At 43.8% G+C, this 23,183-nt stretch overlaps 2 protein-coding genes across 6 annotated transcripts in view; one reads left to right on the plus strand and one right to left on the minus strand.

Moving 5' to 3' along the window:
• LOC111873084 (chondroitin sulfate proteoglycan 4) overlaps window positions 1–11,467 on the minus strand; it is a 259,855-nt gene extending 248,388 nt beyond the window's left edge. The window contains exon 1 of the mRNA XM_033754985.1: window positions 10,681–11,467. Coding sequence (XP_033610876.1) covers window positions 10,681–10,747 — 67 coding nt within the window. The 5' untranslated portion in view covers window positions 10,748–11,467. The remainder of the gene's footprint in view (window positions 1–10,680) is intronic.
• A 5,969-nt stretch (window positions 11,468–17,436) lies between these two features.
• LOC111873224 (gastrula zinc finger protein XlCGF7.1) lies at window positions 17,437–22,741 on the plus strand. Of its 5 annotated transcripts, none has more exons than XM_023867774.2 (5): window positions 17,437–17,454; window positions 18,295–18,468; window positions 19,472–19,611; window positions 20,864–20,995; window positions 21,539–22,741. In XM_023867774.2, the coding sequence occupies exons 3-5, from the start codon at window positions 19,480–19,482 to the stop codon at window positions 21,932–21,934; spliced, it is 660 nt and encodes a 219-aa protein (XP_023723542.1). In that variant the 5' UTR covers window positions 17,437–17,454; window positions 18,295–18,468; window positions 19,472–19,479; the 3' UTR covers window positions 21,935–22,741. The 5 variants fall into 5 exon arrangements, with proteins under 5 accessions (XP_023723542.1, XP_033610985.1, XP_033610987.1 ...); XM_033755096.1 differs by lacking the exon at window positions 17,437–17,454 and adding an exon at window positions 17,711–18,177; XM_023867758.2 differs by lacking the exon at window positions 17,437–17,454 and adding an exon at window positions 17,711–18,152.
• The last annotated feature ends 442 nt before the right edge of the window (window positions 22,742–23,183 follow it).

A 23,183-nucleotide genomic window follows, 5' to 3' on the forward strand; every position in this document is an offset into this window, starting at 1 on the left:
ACACGTGTAGTTCGTAAGCACAAAAACAAAGTCGATTTCCGATGGTCATTAAGAAGTGAAAGGACGGTTGCCGTTTCTACAGAAGCTAGTTCGATCCCCGATAAAAAGTTCGTCACTAACTTTCTGACCAGGCACAACACGTGTGACATTCATCCTGGGCTTGAACAAGAACTGCAAGTGTTACACCACAATATGAAAATGGCGTCTCTACCAAATTTGTGGTCTCCTATTCCTGTCCTTTAATGGAAGAATACAAACTGAGGGTGAATATTCTTTTCTAGGTTACTTAACGATGCTGTCAGCGTCTAGGCTACATGGCGTCGGATGTAGGATGATTAGTAAAGGATAAAGGTAAAGCTGTATCCCTGTAATCGACCGTAGAGGCCCATAGGGTTGTAAAATGTCGAGGCTCCGACATTTTCTCTAGACAATCAGCTCACAGATGACGGTGAGTTTGTCAGCCTTATGCGGCGGCCGCCCTTTACGCCCAGGAAGATTCCTGGTACTCATTTCTCTTAGAGGCTGAGTCGACCCCAGGGTCATTGTGGGGCTGGAAGGGTTAGGTTTTGAGGCTAATAATTGCCAGCAAGTGCATGAGAACTCAAGTGTAACGGGCTGTGTTTCAAGTGACATACTATACGAAATGCCTTCTGTAACTGCATCAAACGCGAGTTTGCAGTGACTGTTTCCCAGTAACTGCCGGTTCACTTTCAGGGTTGAAATACCCGAATCGTATTGCCCGAAAACTGAGGCCGACTTATTGTGGATGTTGCACCCGGGACGTGGCTGTGCGGAAGAGGCCTAACGTCTGAAGCGTCCAGACGTCAGCTCTCAGCTTCTCGAGGCTTAGCGACGTCACCTGCGCCCCCAATTCGGACGTCGAAGCTGCCGTACGAATATCTGTCCTGTCTGTGGTCTGCCAATAAAACAGCCTGTGCTCTCAATGCATACTAAATGGCCATTTCGGGTCTACAAATTTTAAATAACGGTCTCTATAATTGGGCGCCACTTCTTCGTCACGTGCAGGAACATGGGCGTGACGCGGGACATGCTGGCAGGGCACTGTGACAGGTCTGCAGTTTCTCAGCCCCAGGTTCCTTTCGCGGCGGACGAGAGAGAGCCCTTCTCCACATTTCTGTCAGCTCAGACTGTCAACTAATGGCTCAGCCAGACTTCACTTTGAGGGGAAAACAGGAGCCGCACCCCTACACTCCTGTCTCCCTCCCTGTTGATGTTTGGATGCCTCCTTAACATAACTTCATCCATTTCAGTCACTGTCCATATTTCACCCCACAACGACCAACGTGGGATTTAGCCAGGGATCCGGGAGCGCAGCAGGCGACCAACCACCTGAGCTATAGGCAACCAAACAGACATAAGTCATTGCCTCTGTGTATGACCACTGCGAAGGGATCTGGGGGTTGTCACGGCAATGTTGTGTCCAGGCGGTGTGACAAGTGTCTCACAGGGGATCGCGAGCCCTCACCGGGGAAACCTGACACGTAAACCAATGGGGAGAGGGCGAAGCAAGTCGTGAGTAAAAAGTGTTGACCTACTATTCTATACCGAGCAGGACAGCTTAGCGGTAACGCCGTAAACTTGTGGTCTCGAGGTGCATGGTTCGAATATCCGCTTGTACACCAGATATCTCGCCTCGGATTCTTCGTGGTTTTTCTCAGTCCCTCTAGGTAAATATGGAGATAGTACCGCGAAAAGGCCATGACCAAATCCTTCTGAATCCTTTCCAATTTACCATTCACCATCCCAACATACTTTATCTTCATTCTGAGTAATGACATCGTGTAGTCTGGTAGGTGAGCACCGATGTTTCGGAGTATAATACTTCCTCCGTCTTCATTCTGTCTTATGTAGACTGGTACACAGTGCAGCCCTAAACAAGACAGGGAGCTTTTCTTTGTGTTGATAACGGCATGAGCCTGCGCAGGCCAGCAAACTCCCATAATCCCAGGCGCCTGTAAGCCGCCACACAGCCTAATCTCATATAAATCGTCCCATAATCCAATCCAGAGCGGATAAGAAGTTAATCCGAATTTAAAAAGCAAATTACGCGAGCCAGTGTGCCTATATGTAACGCGAGGGTCCGCGGGGACGCGTCCAAGTGGTGGCAACCTGTGCTGCGCGACACCGAACTATCTTTAACGCTTTTAAACATGAAGTTCATATCGTCACGCAGTATGAGATGTGACTATAGACGGGGGTTGGGCTGGATAATGGATTCCACTTACTCGGAAATACAAGAAATTACAGCGCCACCGCTACTCCTTTTTCAGCTTGCTGTGTCTTCACTAGCCGTTTCCTAGGAACACCTTCTAACAGTGGAGGTTCTTCAGCTACACCCGCTCAAGTCTTCTCTTCAGAGCCTCCCGTGCAGAATTGACTTGGTCGCTCCATGTCTTCTAGGCAACACCTCGGCACGGACCACGTAAGAAAACCCCGTTTCCAACAGTGCCTCTATTGCGCGTTGATTCGTTGCTACGGGAACGTCTTTACCATCCGTTGCCTAGAAACGGGTCTGGTATATCTGCTTATCTCGCCGTCATTGCATAGTAACGGCTCTACAAGCTACAATATAAATACTTGAAACTTGAGCTCCTTCCCAGAAAACACCGCGTCTTAATTACCAAGATCAGCCAGTTAACGCTGTTTAGGGAAATAACCGCTGATTACTTTCCGTATCAGAGATTTTCTAAACCGTAAAAGAGAAATCTTTGAGGGTGGGTATTTAACGACGCTGCCAGTAGCTTCGATTGGTGAATACTGAATTGCAAACGATCTGCAAGGAAGATTCCGCAGCCAGATCGAGGTACTATCCTAGCATTTCCCCAGAGGGACCGGCGTACACTGCACGCTCGAAACGAAGAAGCTGATCACCTAACGAGAGAGGTGAACTTGTATCGCGTTTCAAGTATCGATCTGGCCAGGGCTCTGGCTGGTGTGGAGTTCGTTAGTAAACGGCTTAAGTGCCTTACTGCAGTGAGACGGGGTTACCCTGCAATTTCACTGTGAAACACAACGTCCCTGTGTCCTGATGTCCGCCGTCTCCCGCTTCCAGACGCTTCGCCTGAATATCCCATAAGCCAGTGGTTACTACACGAGCCACCCGTAGGTATGGCAACGGCGCTACGGGCCGGATAATTGGCGTTCGATTCCCGGAAGAGGCAAGACATTTTCCTCTACTCCGTCAGTCGGGATAGCGCAGTCGGTATAGCGATTGGCCACTGGCTGGACGTCTCAAGCGTTGGAGTTCAAATCCCGGTAGAGGCAAGATTTCTCTCCCCTCAACGTCGTCCAGGCCGGCTCTGGGGCCCACCCAGGCTCCTGTACAATGGGTACCGGGGGCTCTTTCCCCGGGGGTAAAGCGGTGGGGCCGTGAAGGTGACCAGTCAAATCCATCTAGAGTCGAAGTCAAGAATGGTGGAGCTATACCGCCACTCCTCCACACGTCTTCATGACTTCGCGCTCAATTAATTAAGAACATGGCCAACTTTACAGTATAAGAGGTGTGGACTGAATGGTGATGAGACAGGATGTTGTGAGAACGGTAATGAACAGTTGAGCTCCTTAGAAAATTAGGGAATTCTTTTACAAGCTGTGTGACACTCAGCTTTTCAGTGAAGACTCCACAATTAACACATAGTTACTTACGGAGAATTCCGACAGCACGAAATCTACAGGTCACATGACGAAGCTCGGGAGCCCCCTGCACAGCGGCAACCCCACAAGCAGTAACAACAATGGTAATCTGACAGGAGCCTGTAACCGTCGCGATGGAAACAAAACTTGCACTGCCAAATTTCAAAATTCCATTATTTCCAATGAAGACGAGGATAGCCATGATGCACGAGCCAGAGTTGCGGGCCGATCCATCGGCCATTCATCATGCGATTTGAAACTTGGCGTCCGTGAAATTAATGGCGTGGGAGCGAGGCGAGCGGCGCAACGGACAGAGCAGTGCGTAGGCGGGAAGCTGTTATTGCCGCATTTAGCTCAGAAACTAACAAATTAATAAACAGACGGATTGACCAGCTAATTACCTAATTTATAACAGCTTATACGCATAAATAAAGACCATAATAACTCATTACTTAACTGGATAATAAGATAATTAATTGCATTAGTGGGCAAGCCGATCAGAAACCCAATTAGTTAACTAACGCAGGAACTAGATAAGTAATGACTTAAGTGACTAAATAACTGGCAAATTATTGGTCCAGGAGCTTCTCTCAAAATTCAGACGCCCAAGAATCCGTCTCCACTTGTGTCGTTCAGAGGAAGAGTGGCCTAATCAGAAGTAGACAAGTTCTTAGAAGAATTCTTCTTATTGAACGAATGAAATAGGAACCAGGTTATGTCACTGAGCACAACACTGTGACGCAATCACACCGAGTTAAGTGCATAACTGCAAACACATCTGAAATGGCTTCATAAACTTGCAGATTGATCGTGCTTTTTTGTGGTCTAATTCGTATATTTCAGCGTATTTGCTCAAGGCAAGAACTTTTAAGCCAGTAGAGACAGCCGTTCCCGAGCAACGGCTTCGTAAACAAGTATGTTTCCACTGCAATAATTGAATACAATAATGAGTAGCGGTCAGTGCCGAGATGTTCTAAGCTGAATAAGCACATAAGTTCAGTCTGTTGAGTTGAGTTAATTGTTGCCGAGGGGCTGAGTTAGTGAGTTAGAGAACTGTTGAGGTGCACTCCTTGTGAGCTGCTGCTGTTAGAAGCTGGTAGCTGAGGGCAGGGACAGTTCGCGAACCCAGAGGATGGGGAATATCCTCCATTGGCAGCCGCTACCGAGCAACGGCTAGTGGACATGTGAGGTATTATCCCGAGTGAGTTCACTCATATCTTTTTCCCGTGGTGCTTAATTAACGCTAGAAACATCAGATTTAATTCCTGAGATGCGAATAAAACCGGAGCAAAATATTTGATAAGATCTCCCTAAGAACTTTTAATGTTAAGAGACAAATTCAGTTCAAATAATTCTTGTTTATGTAGTTCAATTAAAATGCCGGCAGATGTCACATGTTGTCAGATATACCAGTTTCAGTATAGACCGAAATGTTGTGAGTTTGTCACTTGTAGGGTTAAGAGCTGAGGTAACTTTACCTTAACCTAGGGGTATATGGGTTACCAATGCGGCAACAAACATCGCTAATTGTTGTCCCGTATTCGGCACGCGTTTGCGCTAATTAGCTATAGAGACGAACAAACGCGGGCAGTGATCCAGATTGCATACAGTGGATGAGCAGCAAACACAAGGTAAACACAGAGTACACTGTAACGTCCACCAGGCGCGCTGACGGTGCTGGTCACAGGGGCAGAGCAGCGTCACAGCCGTGCAAACATGTCATCACAACTGCCCCAAATCTCACACATTCTCGAACACAGCACCAGAATTCTTATGAAGCTTGTTCAACTGAAACCCGTCAGTCGCCGTGCTCGCGAAAAAGGCCAGTCAAGGGTGAAAAAGGAATTCTGTGCTTACCAATTTTCTTGGAGGCATTGAAAAAATATTGACGAAATGACAGTACTTTGGATTGAGCAGGTTACCTCAAGCAGTAATCTGTGAATGCTTTCTACTCGTTTGTCCAGATCAATCTCCAAACGGGTTTCACTTGAACAACCGTTACGTATCCAAATGTCTCCCTCACTCTGGAAGCTGGTAACGGGTTTTCATTTAATTTGGTGGACCTATTTAAGTCCGTAATATTTAACTTACTACCTTCAGTAATAACAACCGGGATAGCTCAGTCGGTATAGAGACTGGCAACGGGATGGACGGCCGAGATATCGGAGTTCGAGTCCCGGTAGGATCAAGAAGTTTCTCTTCTCCATGTCATCCAGACTGGCTCTGGGGTCCACCCAACCTCATATCCAATGAGTATCGGGGGTAAAGCGGTCGTGGCGTGAAACTGATCACTCGCCTCCATCTAATTCCGAGGCGAAGAAAACGTGGATAACAGCGCGGCCGCCTAAAATTATATTTATTTATTTTATTTATTTGCGACTTATTTATGGACGCTGTAAATATCTCACATTTTGTGGTTAGAGAATAACTGCAAAGGCTTTGGAAAGAAGAGGTCGAGGCCTATTTGAGCTACTATCCCTGTCTCATGGGACTGAAAAAACCACGGAAAATTTAGTACGGATAGCCGAGCCCCGATGTGAGATTTAAACTTGGGACTTCCGGAAACGAAGCAAGAGCGCTAACAACTCCACCGAGACGTTCAGTCACACAAACATACAATTAAATATCATAAATTTCCTACCACCTCAGAAGTTCGTACGATCGTTAAGTTGGTATTATCGATTACAAGAGAATGTAAGTCCGTACAACGAAAATCCCGCCCCAAATATCATGAATATATATATATACAGTTAAGCACAATAGATCACTGAAGGTCTCAGTGCGGGGGCCGGTTTCTATGGCCCAACCCTTATATACATATATATATATATATATACACTTCATCATATATTATTAACGGCAACACACACAGACTAAAGAAGCGGGCTAACATAATAAATTTAAAGTAGAATACAAATTAGAATGAAAGAGGTGAAGTGTCTAGAAACACAGAAAATTACATAAAAAGGAACTTTAACATTTGCATTACAGTATGATCAAAGCGCTTTAAGTTAGAGCACACTGAGATGGGCTGAATATGAGAAGTAAAAAAAAAATTAGTAACACGGCATTCAGTTCCAGATTCTGGGTAAAATCACGCAAAAGATTTCGTACGAGGCTGGGGCCGCGCGTGTGAGAGTGCAGCTGGGCTACTTCGTGCCGTGATCAGTTTACACGGCGCTCATTTCTAGCCGACAGCATCGCCCGCTGAGCCTCAAGGCAGAGCAGAGTTTCGCTGGGCTAGCAACCAGGCCTCTCGCTCGGTGACCAAGGTCGCAACGAGCCACCTCCCCCCACCCTCACGTGCTGTCACCCCTGTGGATAACATTACGACGCCCTTAATAAAGGTCAAGTTGGCCCTGTGCTATATAAATTAATGCCGCGCCATAGCTCAAGCGGTTAGTCCCTGGCTTCCCGCCGCGGCGGCCCGGGTTCGATCCCGGGTCTGGTCAAGTGGGATTTGTGGTGGACAAAGTGGCGCTGGGGCAGGTTTTCTCCGAGTACTTCGGTTTCCCTTGCCAATCCACCAATTGCTCCACAATCACTCTCACCTATCATCTGGGGCTGGTACAATAGGCCAGAAGTGGCCGCAGTACAAGGAACTTAGTCCCACCCCACTAGCAATAAAAAAATATATAAATTAAGGTAAACGGTAAAGTTATCCCTGTAACAGGCCGTGGAGGCCCATAGGGTTGTGAGACGTCGAGGCTCCCACACTTTCTAGACAGTCGGCTCACAGATGGCGGTGAGGTTGTCAGCCTTACGCTCCTACCGGCAGCCCTTTACCACCAGGAAGATTCCTGATATTCATTTCTGTTAGAAGCTGAGTTGAACCCAGGGCCAGAGTGTGGCTGAAAGGATTGGGTCAATATGAAAAATCAAATGTGATCGGGAATCGAACCCGCGACCTTCCGTTTTGTAGCATAGTAGCTCAACCAACTACCCTACCGCGTGCCCTTTATAAGTAAAGCACCACGCCATGAAGACTTGTGGGGGAGTGGCCAGCTTCACGCCCCTGCCGCTGTACCTCCGGGGAAAGGGCCCCCACTGGGGTCCGGACATGGTCTTTCCCCTGCTGGGAATGGAAACCCACAACCCTCTAGCAAGTAGGCAGCAGCTGTACCGACTGAACTAGACTACGTAGCGTAGAATGAGCAGTGAATCATAGACTGCAAAGTTTTGGGAAAGGATTTGGAAGGAAGAAGTTGTGGCCGAACTTAGATATTATCCCTGCGTTTGACTGAAGGACTGAGGAAACCCGCAAGATACTTCAGTGAAGTTAATACCTGCCCCAGCCGTAGAGGGCAGCCAATATATTAACCTGCCCACACAACCGTACTATGGGTATGAACTACCACCAGTTTCCCACAGAGTTAGCACATTCCGTGCCGTCGCTAGGCAACGACTGGGCTTTCTCCGTGCTCAGTTAAGCACAACGCCATGAAGACGAAAGTCGAAGTACATTTTCATAGATTCTTAACCTAGGCACCAGTTTAACCAGCTTCACGCTCCTACCGATTTACCCCCGAGGTGCAAGCCCCCGCTGCTCATTCGATCGTAGCCTGGGTAGGGCTCATAACCGGTCTACATGCTGTGAAGGTGGAAAAGACATTTTGCACGTTTCCGCGGCAACTAGTACGCATGAAACAATAGAAGAACGTTGTTTTCTATGTGGCGCGTGCGGAGATGTTATAACCAGGACAGTTGGAGCAATTAGTTCAGTTGTGAGTAGTACTAGCCAGCGGGCAACGACGTGGGGCATAGAAGCTGAAAAATCTCCATTGTTAGGAGCTGTTACCAAGCAACGACTAGGAGAGACTATAAAAGACAGAGGCTTAGAGGTTGCTGTGGTGTTCTGTGAACTGTAGAGACTAGCGGCGGCGCTGTAATTGTTTGTAGTTCCCAGCTGTATGCATAAGTGGTCAGCAAATCCATTCGCCAATCCATACCCCGTCTATAGTCATACATATGTGTGACAATATGATAAGTTACAGCCTCTCCGACTAAACTCGTTATAACATACGAGCGTGCCTCACACTCGGAGGCCCTGAGGCTCTGAAGTTCCCCATTTCCCGCACTGTACAGCAGCACTGTCTCATTCCACTACGCACCACAGAGCAGGCTTGCACAGCCGTGATGCCTCAGCCATGCTGAGGTTCGGCATTGCTTCTCCTTCAGACCATGATCGTGACACCGTGCAGACTGGCGTAGCAGTAACTATAAGCTCGATTTGAATGCAGTTCGGTAAGCCGGATAAAGTGACTGGGTTGTGTTTCGTGGTTTTTCTCAGTCTCTGCAGATAAAAGGCGACACAATACCGCGACTAAGCCACAACCGCTTCCTTCCAAATCCTTTCCAATTCATTATTCGTCAGTCATGTTACCAGTAAACTTTACATGGTTACTGACACCACATCTAACTAAATAGAAACAAAAGATAACCGCGAAAATTTTTGGTTTCTCACGGCGGTGTCTATAAAGGGTATAGTCTTGTGGGTTGTAACGCCGTATTCTTTATGAGGGAGCAAGAAGTTTCGAAAGAACATATCGCCTCCACCTTCAGAGTCGAAAAGTAAGCCAAAGATAAAACCAGCAGAAGCTTGCGGCCCGCTCAATTCTCGTTTCTTGTCTGGCTTACTCTTCGATCTTACAAATCCAAACAATGTTCCTCCGAAACGTCTGGATCTCTCCAAACTACACGGTCAAGAGCTTTCATAAAAGCTACCCATTTTACGTCCGGCTAATTTAATGACTGTGACAGGAACTGACGCTCTGCAGCATCGGAGCAGTGCAAGGATTTGGAAGGAAACGGTAGTCACCCAATTTGCGGTACCATGCTGGATTTGTTAGGAAGAACTGAGGAAAACCAGACACAGGATCTTGATTACTATGGCGGGTCACCTTACAAATATTTGAAACTTGGACCTGTCTAATGCGACACGTGTGTTACCAGAGGGAGGGCGCCGTGCCATTTCCATATTATGGCTTCCTGCAGTACAGAGTTCCACGTGGAGAGTCTGACAGAAGTTAACTTCAATCTTTTTGTTGACTTGTGGGCTATGTCGCCATGTCCTAACCTGACATATGCATACCAACATTTCGGAGGTACACAGCGCCCACTGCCTCCATATTCGGAGGAATGTACTGCTTGCATCTTCTACCCTGAGGATGGAGGCAATATGTTCCTCCGAAACGTTAACTTTCAACCAGACTACACTACGATGTTATACCCCACAATATCAAAATATGTATCTCCAGCGACATAAAATCCTCAGACTTAAAGAACAGAGATTGGAACCTCGATTTCCCGGTAGGAAAAAAAAAGGCAAAAATACATGAAATAATATAAAAGCAGCAAACTACATAAATGCTGTTATCGAAGGATGGCGAATCACATATGAATCAACACAACAAAATTGTATTTTCGGGTTAAAACAAAATTAATTCCCTTAAAAAATGACCCATTGAACTGATGCATATTTCGATATATATATATACTTTTTAACGCACATATTTCGCTTCCTAACTGTACCATTTGACGTATAATCTCCATTCGTTATCCCAGCGGGAATAAAATGTCAACGTGTAACTATAAACGCCACACGCTACAGAGTTCAACGCCGAATATAAAATTCAACAGCTACTCAGCCTGATAAGAACTACACATGTCACATTCCCTCGAGGTCATATTCTGTTAACAGGGGGGTGAGACAGATCCGTCACACTTGCCAGTGGGGTGGGACTAAGTCCCTTGTACTGCGGCCACTTCTGGCCTGTTGTATCAGCTCCAGATGATAGGTGAGGGTGATTGTGGAGCAATTGGTGGAATAAGGATTGGCAGGGGAAACCCGAAGTACTCGGAGAAAACCTGCCCCAGCGCCACTTTGTCCACCACAAATCCCACTTGATCAGACCCAGGATCGAACACGGGCCCCCGCGGTGGGAAGCCAGCGACTAACCGCTTGAGCTATGGCGCGGCCTGGGTTTGTTAAGTAAGGAATGTTTAATAATATCTGTATCGTCTTACCTGTTTCAGAGCAGAAGATGGGAACCAAAAACGCAAAGCAGAACGAAGCCAGAAATGGAAACACCATGATGACAGAATTTCAGCACACCAGTACAGTTCCGTTCAATTAATCAATTTGTAAACAGAGAGCGATATTCTTGATGTACTTCGTATAATCCGCACTTAGTTAAATAATAAATAGGCCATCGATTTTCAGCTGGTATAATTTAGTCCCGGAAGAGAGGTCCTCCAGTACGTTGAATTCTCATGGTGTAATATTTACCAGCTAGCAAGGCGAGTTCTTATCTGAATATCGTACTTAATTACTTTATAAACTGCAATCAAATCTTCTCAAACACACTAATGATACACACAACACGAGCACACGTTTTCATATTATAGACAAAAGTACGACAATAGCGTAAATTAACACCCGAAATCTGCGTTGTATATTTTTAAACAATTAACATAAGTAAGAATGCAATAACGGCAATGCAGGAAAGATATAAACGTTTATATTCACGCTATGCATCCTTCAGAACACTGCAGCCATAAACCGCCAAAACACAGCCAAGGTTACTTCCTTTAGCCGCTAAAATAAAACGTGATCGTCTTTTATCTTATGAGTTCGATTTTTCTACGCCAGGTTTTGCTGACGTATGTTCCGGTGATCGTCTTTTATTCTCACGGAGACCAAGATGCCTGTCGGTCGACCAAGTCCCACTGACTCTGTGTATGACATGGAGAGACAGCCGTGTTGATGGTATATTTAGAAGCACTCCCACTGCTCTCTCCTCCCTGCTTCTCTTCTCCTACTGCCTGTCTCCTCACGACTGCCTGGACGCTCGGTTCGTTCCGTCAGAGTAAAAAAGAATAAATAAAAAATGGGGATGTTGCTGTCACGCGCATGTGCGGCGTGGCCCGACCGGCACCCCCCAAACCAACACCTATATGGTGTGCTGTGTCCTGTTGGAGAGGCTTTTCGAATGTTATTAAGGACCATAAAACAAATTAGGAACAATCATGCATCTCTACAGCACACATATTTCTGCTAGAATTAATACAGTTATTGCGTTTTATACCGATCACAGTGGCCGCGCGGTCTAATTCATGAACTACCTTCTCTCGTTCGAACGCTTGAGTTCGAATCCAACTCGAGGCACGTATGTCTGTGTGCGTTAATTCTGTGTTTGTGCTGTAAGTAGCGGCCTTGTGACAGGGCTGAATCCCCGTCGAGGGAGTCGTACCGACTATGTACAGGATTACGAAACTGAAAACAACAACAACAACTCTCAGCTTTACTGAACGATAGACAGTGACAGGAAAATATATTTCTCTCATAGCATAATCTCTATTATAAGCGGTGAAGTTTTCCTTCTGCATAATAATCAAACATGAAGCAATGCACTGGTACGGGGGATTGCAGACAAAACTCCACAAATTCACGCCTCGGCGCCTTGTCCCGGGGAAGGAAACCATATGCAAATACCGTGTCACTTAAATGAGGTACTGGTCACAGCGGCTCGTCGCCAAATACAGTTAGCATGATCAAGTAAATGTGCATGAGATGAGTAGGGCATGTAGCGCGTATGAGATAGAAGAGGAATGTATATAGGATTATGGTGGGAAAGCCAGAAAGAAAGAGAGAACTGTGGAGACCTAGAAGTTGGTGGGAGGAATATATTAAAAAATTAATCTTAGAAAAATAGGATGGGATGAACTGGATTCATCTGGCTCGGGATAAGGACAATTGGCGGGCTTTTGTGAACACGTTAATGAACCTTCAAGTTCCCCACAATGTGGATTCTTTTATGTGGCTGATTGACTGTTGAGATCTCAAAGAGGGCTCGGCTCCATGAAGTTGGTTAGAAGGTAAAGCTATCCATGTAACAGGCCGTGGAGGCCCATAGGGTTGTGAGACGTCAAGGCTCCCACAGTTTCTAGACAGTCGTCTCATAGATGGCGGTGAGGTTGTCAGCCTTACGCTCCTACCGGCAGCCCTTTACCCCCAGGAAGATTCCTGATATTCATTTCTGTTAGAGGCTGAGTTGAACCCAGTGCCATAGTGCGGCTGGAAGAATTGGGTCAATATGAAGAATCAAATAACGTGATCGGGAATCGAACCCGCGACCTTCCGGCTTGTAGCATAGTGCCTCAAATAACTATGCTATCGCGTGCCCCTCACAGAGTTGGCAAGTTCTGGAATATTGTGTTATTAATTATGACGAAGGAAGTCGACCTGCTCCTAACTGGGAGGGGGGGGGGATTTGCCAAGTTACGGCTGCAGGAAACCGCTCCATTGCAAGCAGCCTACACCCTGTGCATAATGCGCTAGTGTGCTCTTCTTCAGTCCGCTCTTCACAGCCACAAGCAGCAGTTCCCTCTCTTCCCTCCAGATATCGTCGCTTTCGTTTTCAATGTCACAAAATCCCATATGGACGAAGGTAAATTTGTTCCTTTACCTGAGTTCTTAAGCATCACGCCATGAACACGCATGGGAGGTGTATAACTCCACCATTCTTAACCTCGGCACTAGATGGAGGAAATGAATAGCTTTACGTTCCAGCCGCTTTACCCCCTGGAAAAAATGGTCCCGTACACATGGGATAAGAGCCTGGGTGAGTCCAAGAGCTGGTCTGGACAACGTTTAGAAGGGGAAACTCTTTTGTCCCAACCGGGAACCGAACCCTGATTCCACGGCCGTGTAGCTAAAAACCTTGACGTTATACCGACTAAAATTTTAAAGAACATTAAAGTTAATTAATTAAAGTGTATTAATGTAACTAACATAATATTTTAATGGGGTCTCAAACCTCACGCAGAGGGCAGAGGGGTCGGGGTTCGGTTCCCGACAGGGGCAAGACGTTCCCTCTTCTTCATAGCGTCCACACCGGCTCCTGACTCCCTCTAGCCAGGAGGTGCCAGGGGCTCTTTCCATGTGGTAAAGTGTCTTCACTTTCATCTGGTTAACAAGGCTAAGAAAGGTGGAGCTGTACCGCCATTCCACATACCATTTAATGGCCCTGTGCTAAATGAATTAAGCATAGGGACAACTTTACTTTTACAGAGTGATATCATTGTGTTCCTTTTCAGGTCCCCCGTAAGAATCAGGGAGAATAGTTACACTATTATAGCCTTGTGTGCTCTATACACGGTCGCGTAACAACAATACGGAGGTTCTGAATACGTGGGGCTGCCAGCAAGAACCCCGATAAGTTCATACTTTACACACAAAAGATGCATAAAATGTGGGCTTTCCAACTGCAGCTTCAAACTGAATCACCAATTGTGTCCCTATAGTGGAGATCCAGATCAGTCATCAGGAAGTGAGTGAGAGAACGGCTCACCCCTTGTCAGACGTCTCAGTGAAGTATAATTCTCAAACCAGCAGAAAAATAAAGGTCACTTCACGTGGCTCTTTGGAGATTGTCTGCCCACCCTTCCCAACCATTTAAAGTACTCTGGTAATTATACATACCACCTGCTTAGACATTAAAATACATCTGAATTTTACCCACACAATATATATATTTGTCCAATATGATTCTCACAATAAATAGTGATTGTTTCCCTAACTCACATTAACCGGTTGGTCGTTGTTATGGCGATGCATTGATTGCTACTGCTTCCTACTTGGTATACTCTTTGGCCCTGGAGATGGAACCAGGATGTACCTTCGAAACGTTGCTACAGGAAGTCACACCCCAGTAGACAGTACCCTTCGACATTCATGGTGTTTTCTCTGAGGTATGAACTGGAGATCTGAAAGTTATTTCGACGCACTTCGGGCCTTAAACGGTTAAGTAATGGCCTATTATACAGATGTGCCATTCGAGAAACCCACAGCGAAATATCTCGAGACTGGTAACATAAGTTGCGAGATTTTAGTGACAGAATAGTGAAGATGATGAAATATTAACAATCAACAATCAACAATCAACAATCAACTAACTAACAATCAAGTTCCTTCCGTCAAATGTGACACTTTTTTAAGTTTTCCAGGGCGTCACCACCTGAAATATACTTGTAAGTCTTGTGGGCTTTCACGAGTCTCTTTCTTGGTTGCTCCTACATCCCAAAATTATCTCTAATAACAGGCCACGGCCGTCCCCTCCTGCACGCTTCCAAAATACACATTCATGATCAACCTATGATTCTTCATTAACGCGACAATTTTATTCTCGTCAAGAAGTGACTTGCCAGTTTTGACCTGTAAAATCTGTAGACCTCTACTCCTACACACGCGCCCTTTCTATTTAGAACTATATTAAGGACTTCAATCCAGTCATTAAGCAGTAAAAATTGCTAGCAACTTACAAAGACTTTCAGTCAGAAATAACATGTTGGTCAACTCATTCCTATTCGTAATGATTTAAACTGCAGTCTCTCTTATAGAGTACCAAAGATATAACGCACGCACTTAACCCAGTGTTATTAAATAAATTAAAAAAGTAAACAGACTCTAGTGATAATATAATAAACGGTGAATCTGGCAAAATTGAAGAGAGAGCGCCACAGTCATTACAACGATTCTTGCGTCGTTGTATTTATCGTTACCCCATCTGTTGGTGTTTCTTAGAACTCTTTGAGGCTTTGAACTTTGTGACATGAAACAGAAACCATCATTTGCGATCATTTGGTTGCAGCTGGCATCTCTGCTCCTGTTTCATATGGCATTTCCGCATTTGCATAATGCATAGCGCTAATTACTTTCAAATCTAACCTCACTAATTAGGCTGTGAAATATAATAATGAGATTAATAATTAACGGAGCTTCTGATAGTTGCTGGGAATACAACGGGATATATACACGTATTTATAGCCCGCACGGATACTGCAAATGAGTCAAGAGCTGAAGGGAGTGCATTATCGAAATATTAAAACCTAACCTCGACGCACGGTAATTTCCTCGCCAATCGATTCACAGCATAAGAAGTTGACCACAAGGGAACATAAGTTGCCGACGGTTTATTTTTATTACTATTTTGGATGCAACACGTTAATATCCAGAATATGGTACTCTTGAAAGTCACTGCTCTGAGAACTACAAATCCAGCAGAAAATGAATGCAGCCTGTCCGATACACACAAGTACCTGCCAGATGAATGTCATGACTTCGATGGATGACATTTTCATCGTTATGAAAACTTTATTATAACAAATAACATTTACTGCATTATACTGCTTGCATTCATACGGTTGAGTTCGTTCCTTGCAGGCAAAATGTGCAATGTACGTATTCGTATAATAATTTCCCTGTCAGAAGAAATACGGCATTCATTATTTTTGCAATTCATTTTACCGTATGAACTATATACCAAGGATGCCTTCCTACATTAACACGTTCCCACCGTCTAACCGTCCAAATCAACCAACAAACACGTTGCATAACGACCGAAATGCGACATGTAGGTTACTCGATCGCAGTTCGCTATGTATCTGTCGGAGCGACAAATGTTTACAGCAAAATTTCTAGAGGAGAATGAATTGTATGTTTTATGTTCAATATATACCTTTTCAGTGAGTGTCTTACGGCGTTTGAGATAACTGAACAAATCTGATGTTACGGGCGCTTTTCTAAATTTCTACCATTATCTCCCAATCACACCCAAAATCTGGATTATTTGTGCATCTCTTCCTTTTCATTAGCAAGGATAACGACATACGTACGATACTCCAAAAGATTTACGGACCATAAATCCACAATTTATAACGTTTCTGTGTCATCATTTACATGTATTCTTGTATATTTACCTTTCTGTGCTCTGTGTGGCTTTGATCCCAAGAGATATCTTGTAATCTGTTCTGCAGTAATTAACGAAAGAACCCAGAACTTTTTATTTCTACATAACATGTATATGGATAAAATTATTTAAGTTCAGAGTATGCCTTTTGTTTTCATATATATATATTCAATTTATAACTCATTTTGAGTCGTGACTCTGTTGTTTTCACTATTCAAATAAAATTAATATAAAACAAGTTAAATAAATTATTTTTGAAGCTACTGAATTCGCACAAATTCATCTGCAAGACAAGTGCACTTCATTGCCAGAAACTGAAGAGAATCTCACAGTCTCTTACACTGAATTTGCATACAAAGTTGAAAAAAAATATTTTAACTGAAAATTAATAAACAATAACAATAGCATAACGTTGGGCTTAATTTTTCTAATAATCATAGTACATTCATAATTCGGTTAGTCGCTGGCATCCCACCGCGGCGGCTCGGGTTCGATCCCGGGTCTGGTCAAGTGGGTTTTGTGGTGGACAAAGTGGAGCTGGGGCAGGTTTCCTCCGAGTACTTCGGTTTCCCCTGCCAATCTTCATTCCACCAATTGCTCCACAGTCACCCTCACCTGTCATCTGGGGCTGGTACAATTGGCCAGAAGTGGCCGCAGTACAAGGGACTTAGTCCCATCCCACTATCAATAAAAGAAAAGTTCATAATTCATTAACACACCCTGCTAACTATGTGGAAGGTCCGAAATTGTCTTATTAAAAGTCACTGGGACTGTTAATTTTTGTAACTTGAAAAAAGGGTATGTAATGTCGTTTTATGCATAAATGTGGGTGCATTAATATCCAGTCTGGAAACACCGATAAATTAGAAAAACTCCTGAATTATAAGCATTATGCTTCACGTTCGTGTTCGTGTTCCCAAACGTATCCACTCGCGTGCAAACTACGTTGATGTTGACATGTAGAATAGTAGTTAACCGATTGAGATCTCGGCAGTGGCTCGGCCAGTTTGTATAGTGTCGCTATAGGTGGGCGTAGATGACAGAAAAAAGCGTGCGTGTGCGTAATATCACAGTAGCTATATTGCCATGCAATAGCGTTGAGTTACATGTCTATATACCTGCTAATCCCTGGTAAGGTGACAGGAAACACTAACCAGAATGCAACCGTCTTCAAGTCTTCAACGTCGTTCAACATTTACTTCACCCCTCCCCCTCAGACATGGGACCGCCCAAGATATATACTTTCACCCCGCCCCCCCCCCGAATTAAGGAAGGAATTTGTTCATAAATATTGATCTTTTATGAGAGTTAATATATGATGTTATTGTAACAAGATTGTCCGATCTTATCATCTTGAATATAGTAGCTTTTGCGATATATTCTGAATATCCGTACATAACCTATACATTCCCATACCTTCATATGGCGCCTATGCGTTATAGTTAAAAGTCACGCATGTGTGAAAGTTGCAGTTTCTTCAGAGATTGGAGTTCACGTTGTTTCATACATGAAAAATGTATATTAGCTACATTTGTTTTCGTGAAGTAGATATCCACGGAACTCTCATGCAGCTAATTTATTATGCAAAACGGTAAAAATCGGAGAATTGTGACCGTACTAGAAAACGAAATGTTTGTTTTAAATGAATAACGCGATGTTTAATGGTGTAACTTACGAGATGAAATATGTGGATAAGTTCAATGGGACTGTGCTATATAGTGTAAATCACATCACTGAAGTACAGGAACAGTATGTCTTATCGTTTCTGCTCATAGTAATTACAAATTTTTGAATTTGGCATGTTTTTATTGCGTTCATGGTATCAACGAAGTTATTCATGTTGGTTGCCAAGATTTGAAATTAACTGACAACCTCAAATACAAATTTCCAGATGGCTTAGTACGTTCTAACGTTTTGCCAATACTCTTATGATGACAACGGGAGGAACTTAGTTTCCGACAAACCACAAAGAACAACAAAGTAACTGTCACACATCCATGTAGAATTTGTGATAGAGTGGGGCAAGATTTCAAAAGGACACAAAGAAGCACTCATTCTCACAGATGTGAGTATAATGTAAAAATCGAGATATTTCTCATTTTAGTGCTTGTATAAAGGTTAATTTCTTTTCTTGAGTTGCTAGTTCTGATTCCATGCTTGGAGTTTTGGAGCTGGACAATTTGGATGACATTTGCAGCATAGATGACAGAACTGTTGAACCAGAATGAAGCACTAAATGATGTTATGAGTGGCATTTAAAATTTCCGGAGACATATACCAATTACTGGATTTCTGTTTATTTTCCGTTGCCCTAAGCACTTGCATTACTACTGGGGCCACTGTGTGCTCCTTATCCTTGTTAGTCCCATCAGAGAGCCTTGACTGAGATGCTAGAACCAGAATATCCTGATTTTGTCTTCAAATATCAATCAGCTCTGGCCAATGGTGTCTGATCTGTGGCCAGCCAGAACTGGGCATTGGCAGCAGGATATACTAACTCATACTGACAGGGCAGCAGAGTTGCCACCAGTGGTCCCAGCTGGCCTCTTGGCCTGCTTCTTCTGTAAACCAGTCACTTCCATCTGCTTGATGGTCAGGCCACCCACCTGCATCAAGTGACCCTGTCAGTGTCGCCCTCAGCAGACCCACATCTTTTTTACCCCTTCATACATACAAACACACACACAAAGCACATTCAGTACATTGACCTGGGGTTTGATTCCTGATAAAGGTTCTGGGATTTTTGCTTTCATAAGAACAACTCTGGGGTCCATGCAGTGGGTCACATGTGCTGGAGAATGGCAAAGTTATTTCTCTAAAACGCCTCTGAGGGTGTAAGATACCTCAAGTAGGCAACCTTATTGCAGGAAAGTGTTGCGTGTGTTCAGTGGGATCTCTGGTATGGCAAATTTGCTTTGTATCATGTGTTCAAAATAGAGTCCAGTAACTTTCTAACAATGACTTGATGATACACATTGTCAAAGATGTTGTAGGCACAGAAATATGCTTTATTGTGAATGGGGATACATGTAGAATAAGTGTGTAGTAATGCGCATTCTGTGTTTCAGCATGTAATATGGCTTCAAGTGTCAAGCGTGAGTCAGAGCCTGATAACGAGGTTGATCCGTTATCAACCCACAATGAACATGAGGTCCTCGACATAAAACAGGAAAAGTACCTTGAGCCTGTGGTGATGACAGAGACTGAGGTGGGTCTCATTCCATGCCTGGCATTAAGGTATTTTGTGTCTCATATCTGCATTCCAGTTGGTATGACACCAGCAGTAACTGTGAAGCTACTTCGAAATATATATTCGCCAAACTAATGTACAGTTCATTGCATCAACTAAGAAACAGTGCCTGCTTCAGTATTGACATTGTCCATCCATCTGTGCCATCTTATGAGCAAAATATCAGCCTTTATCTTCTGGAAAATGGGATATACATAAAGAATACCGTCTTCTGGGTGTGATGCCATTTAGATATTGTGTGAACCATGCAGTCACCTGCTCACGCTAGTTCCTCGCTTGTGGATTTTTCTTATACCCTGAAGACGGAGGCGATACGTTCCTCCAAAACGTTGGTTTGCACAATATCTACACAGCGCCGCACCCAGAAGACAGCATTTTTTGTAGTCACCGCCATGAAAACCTCAAATCTTATAGGATATACATATACTAAATCCCGTGTTATGTGGCTGAAAGCTGGAGGGACTGGGGAAAATTGTGAAAACCTCAGTCAGAATAGTATAAGTAATGTTTGTACCACATTACTATGTGGATCAGTGTACTGAATGATGTTTTATTAAGTATTTTCTTTATTGCTAGTGGGGTGGGACCAAGTCCCTTGTACTGCGGCCACTTCTGGCCTATTGTACCAGCCCCAGATGATAGGCGAGTGTGATTCTGGAGCAGTTGATGGAATGAAGATTGGCAGGGGAAACCGAAGTACTCGGAGAAAACCTGCCCCAGCGCCACTTTGTCCACCACAAATCCTACTTGACCAGACCCGGGATCGAACCCGGGCTGCCGCAATGGGAAGCCAGCGACTAACCGCTTGAGCTATGGCAAGGCCTTTTATTAAGTATGAATGAATGAATATATAAGGGGTGGGCCTTCTTGGCCCTTGCACTGTGACCACAGTGATCTATAAGTAAGTAAACAAAATACAGCTGAAATGTGGTTCATGAGGCATGCTGGTGGCTACTGGAAAGCAGACCATACCAAGCAAAAACTGATTTTGTTTAACATTATACACGAAAAAGTTGAATATGAAACAGGCCTGGAAGTAATGGATCAAAGCAGAATCACTGAAAGATCTTACCAGAAGATACCAAAAGTTAGAAGTAGACCATACAGCAGATGGAAGGAGTAATTCTGATTTGAACATTGTAATCAGAACAGTCCAGTAAGACTGATCAGCCAAACTGTGGCTAATGTGTTTGTTGTCATTGCTTTGCAGTTCATCACAAGTGACATCAAGCCACAACCTGATTCAGACGATGATGCTCCGTTGCCTTCGCTCGGACATGGGGAGCTGTTTGAAATGATACTTGATGAAAGCCCTGCATCCATAATTACAGATCAGCCAGAGGCAAGTTGTAACATCTGCTTCAGTTTTAATTGTCCTTACTTGGTTTCCAAAATCGTCCATTTTCTCGGTAACATCCTGCAGTCCCACAGTGTTTGATGGTTCCTCATATAAGTGCTCAGCGCTGTCTGCTGTGAAACAGCATTGGCCAATACATGTTTTGGCCAGCCATGTTGCCACTTCTAAGTTTTGCTTTGCAACTTCTGTTCTGTCGTAATTTTCTTGCTGTACTCATGACAACTTGATCTTGTGGCTGCACATACTGGTGCTGAGATTCAAATTAAAATTTGACAACAATGTTAAATTTATCTCTCAGCTCTGTGGCTTCCTACAGCACCCATGTGCTGGTTTAGGGATCATCAAATCCAGGGGGCACTGAATGAATTGTGGACTTATGAGTGGGAGCATAAATGCATAAGGACATGGCACATGTAATTCCATGTCAGAAAAAAAAAAAAGTTCAGTTCATCGGGATTGAGTTACAAGCATTATCTTCAGACTGTTGCTTTTCAACATTTCTGGTTTAAATTTGTTTTGTTGTTTCAGAATATTCCAATACATGTGTGTGAGCATGATCACCGTGGATCATCACAGTCATCTAAACGAACTCATGTGTGCGCATTCTGCGGAAAGTCGTTTAATCGCAAGCAGCACCTAACAGACCATACACGTATGCATACCCAAGAGCGACCTTACACGTGTGACTTGTGTAAAAAGTCATTTTCTAGGAAAGGTTACCTTAAAATACACCTTCGCTTACATAGTGGACATCAGCCTTTCTCTTGCAAGATTTGTAGCAAATCGTTCAACCAGAAGAGTCAGCTAGAAACACACGTTTTTGAACATACCGGAGGAGGACCATATTTGTGCGATATATGTGACGAGGCATTCAGTGATAGAATTAATCTCATACTCCACCAAGGTGTCCACTCAGCACATTAGCATGTGTGTAATCATATTGTTCTGTTTCTCACCGCACAGGTAACTTCATGGTAACTTTGCTGATCTCTGCATGACTGGGTGCCATTTCTTAAAGGTTACAGCAACAATCAAAATTAACACAGTCATAATCTCACTTCCTTGCTGGAGTTTTGTTTGTTGGGCCAGACATTTTTCCATGAAAAATGGATTATGATCGTACTGTATTTGTAACAGAAGATGAAAGAATGAAAAACAGTCACTAATTGCTATATACTTGAACTGTTTCAACTGTTGATAAGATGCAGTTCGAAAGTTTCTCTGCATTTGAATGATATATACAGGAGGAAATTCAATTTAGGTACACAGTGGCAATAGCCTTTCAGTCATTCGACAGGTTTGGTACCAGCATACAGTCAGTTTCAACTTGCCAGATCATGAGATTGGCAGTGAAGATGTTAAAATTTCTCACACTGCTGTAACACTGTACTGGATACAATTAGATAAGTAGGAAACACATTAACATCACTTATATGTTGCAGGATTTCTGAAGAAGAGTTGACAAATTTCAAATGGGTAGCTGTAAGTGTAAGTAAAAGATGTCAGATTCTGCTGCTGAAATTATTTTCCAAATATATGCTCTTGTAGAGATACAGGAATGCTATTCCTAATGTGACCAACAGCCAGTTGTAAGGTTCATTAAAAGAAATAACACAGTATCATTGTGATTTTACCTGTAACTAACTCCATTGTGCTGAGTACTCAAGAAGTTCCCAAACATTTTATGAAACCTGAAGGTTCATTACCATGACCACAAGAGCCGACAACTGGTCCCTGTCCTGAGCCAGATGAATCCAGTCCATACCACACCATCCCATTTCTCTGTGATCCATTTTTAATATAATCCTACCACCTACATCTAGAAAGCTGGGGTAACATGGCTGATATAACAATAGGCTATGGACAGCAGGTACCAGGGACACTCTCCCCAGTAGTGGGGGCATGAAGCTGACCTCTCACCTTCATCTAGTGCCAAGATCAAGAATGGTAGAGCTATACCTGCAGTTATGTCTTTATGGCATGGTGCTTAATTAATTAATTATATCTACAAGACTTCAAGAAAGCCTATGATTCAGTTAGAAGGGAAGTATCGTACAATATTCTGATAGAGTTTGGGATACCCATGAAACTAGTCAGGTTGATTAAAATGTGTTTAAACGAAACATATATTAAAGTCCATGTAGGTAAACATTTGTCTGATAAATTTCCTATC

Source organism: Cryptotermes secundus, unplaced genomic scaffold (genome assembly GCF_002891405.2).
Source record: "Cryptotermes secundus unplaced genomic scaffold, Csec_1.0 scaffold1269, whole genome shotgun sequence".
NCBI lineage: Eukaryota > Metazoa > Arthropoda > Insecta > Blattodea > Kalotermitidae > Cryptotermes > Cryptotermes secundus.

Excerpts from the sequence above, each read along its gene's own strand:
- LOC111873224 (XM_033755094.1), top strand. Across the intron at positions 19,612-20,863 it reads TGGTGATGACAGAGACTGAG|TTCATCACAAGTGACATCAA; the intron begins GTGGGTCTCATT and ends ATTGCTTTGCAG. Across the intron at positions 20,996-21,538 it reads TAATTACAGATCAGCCAGAG|AATATTCCAATACATGTGTG; the intron begins GCAAGTTGTAAC and ends TTGTTGTTTCAG.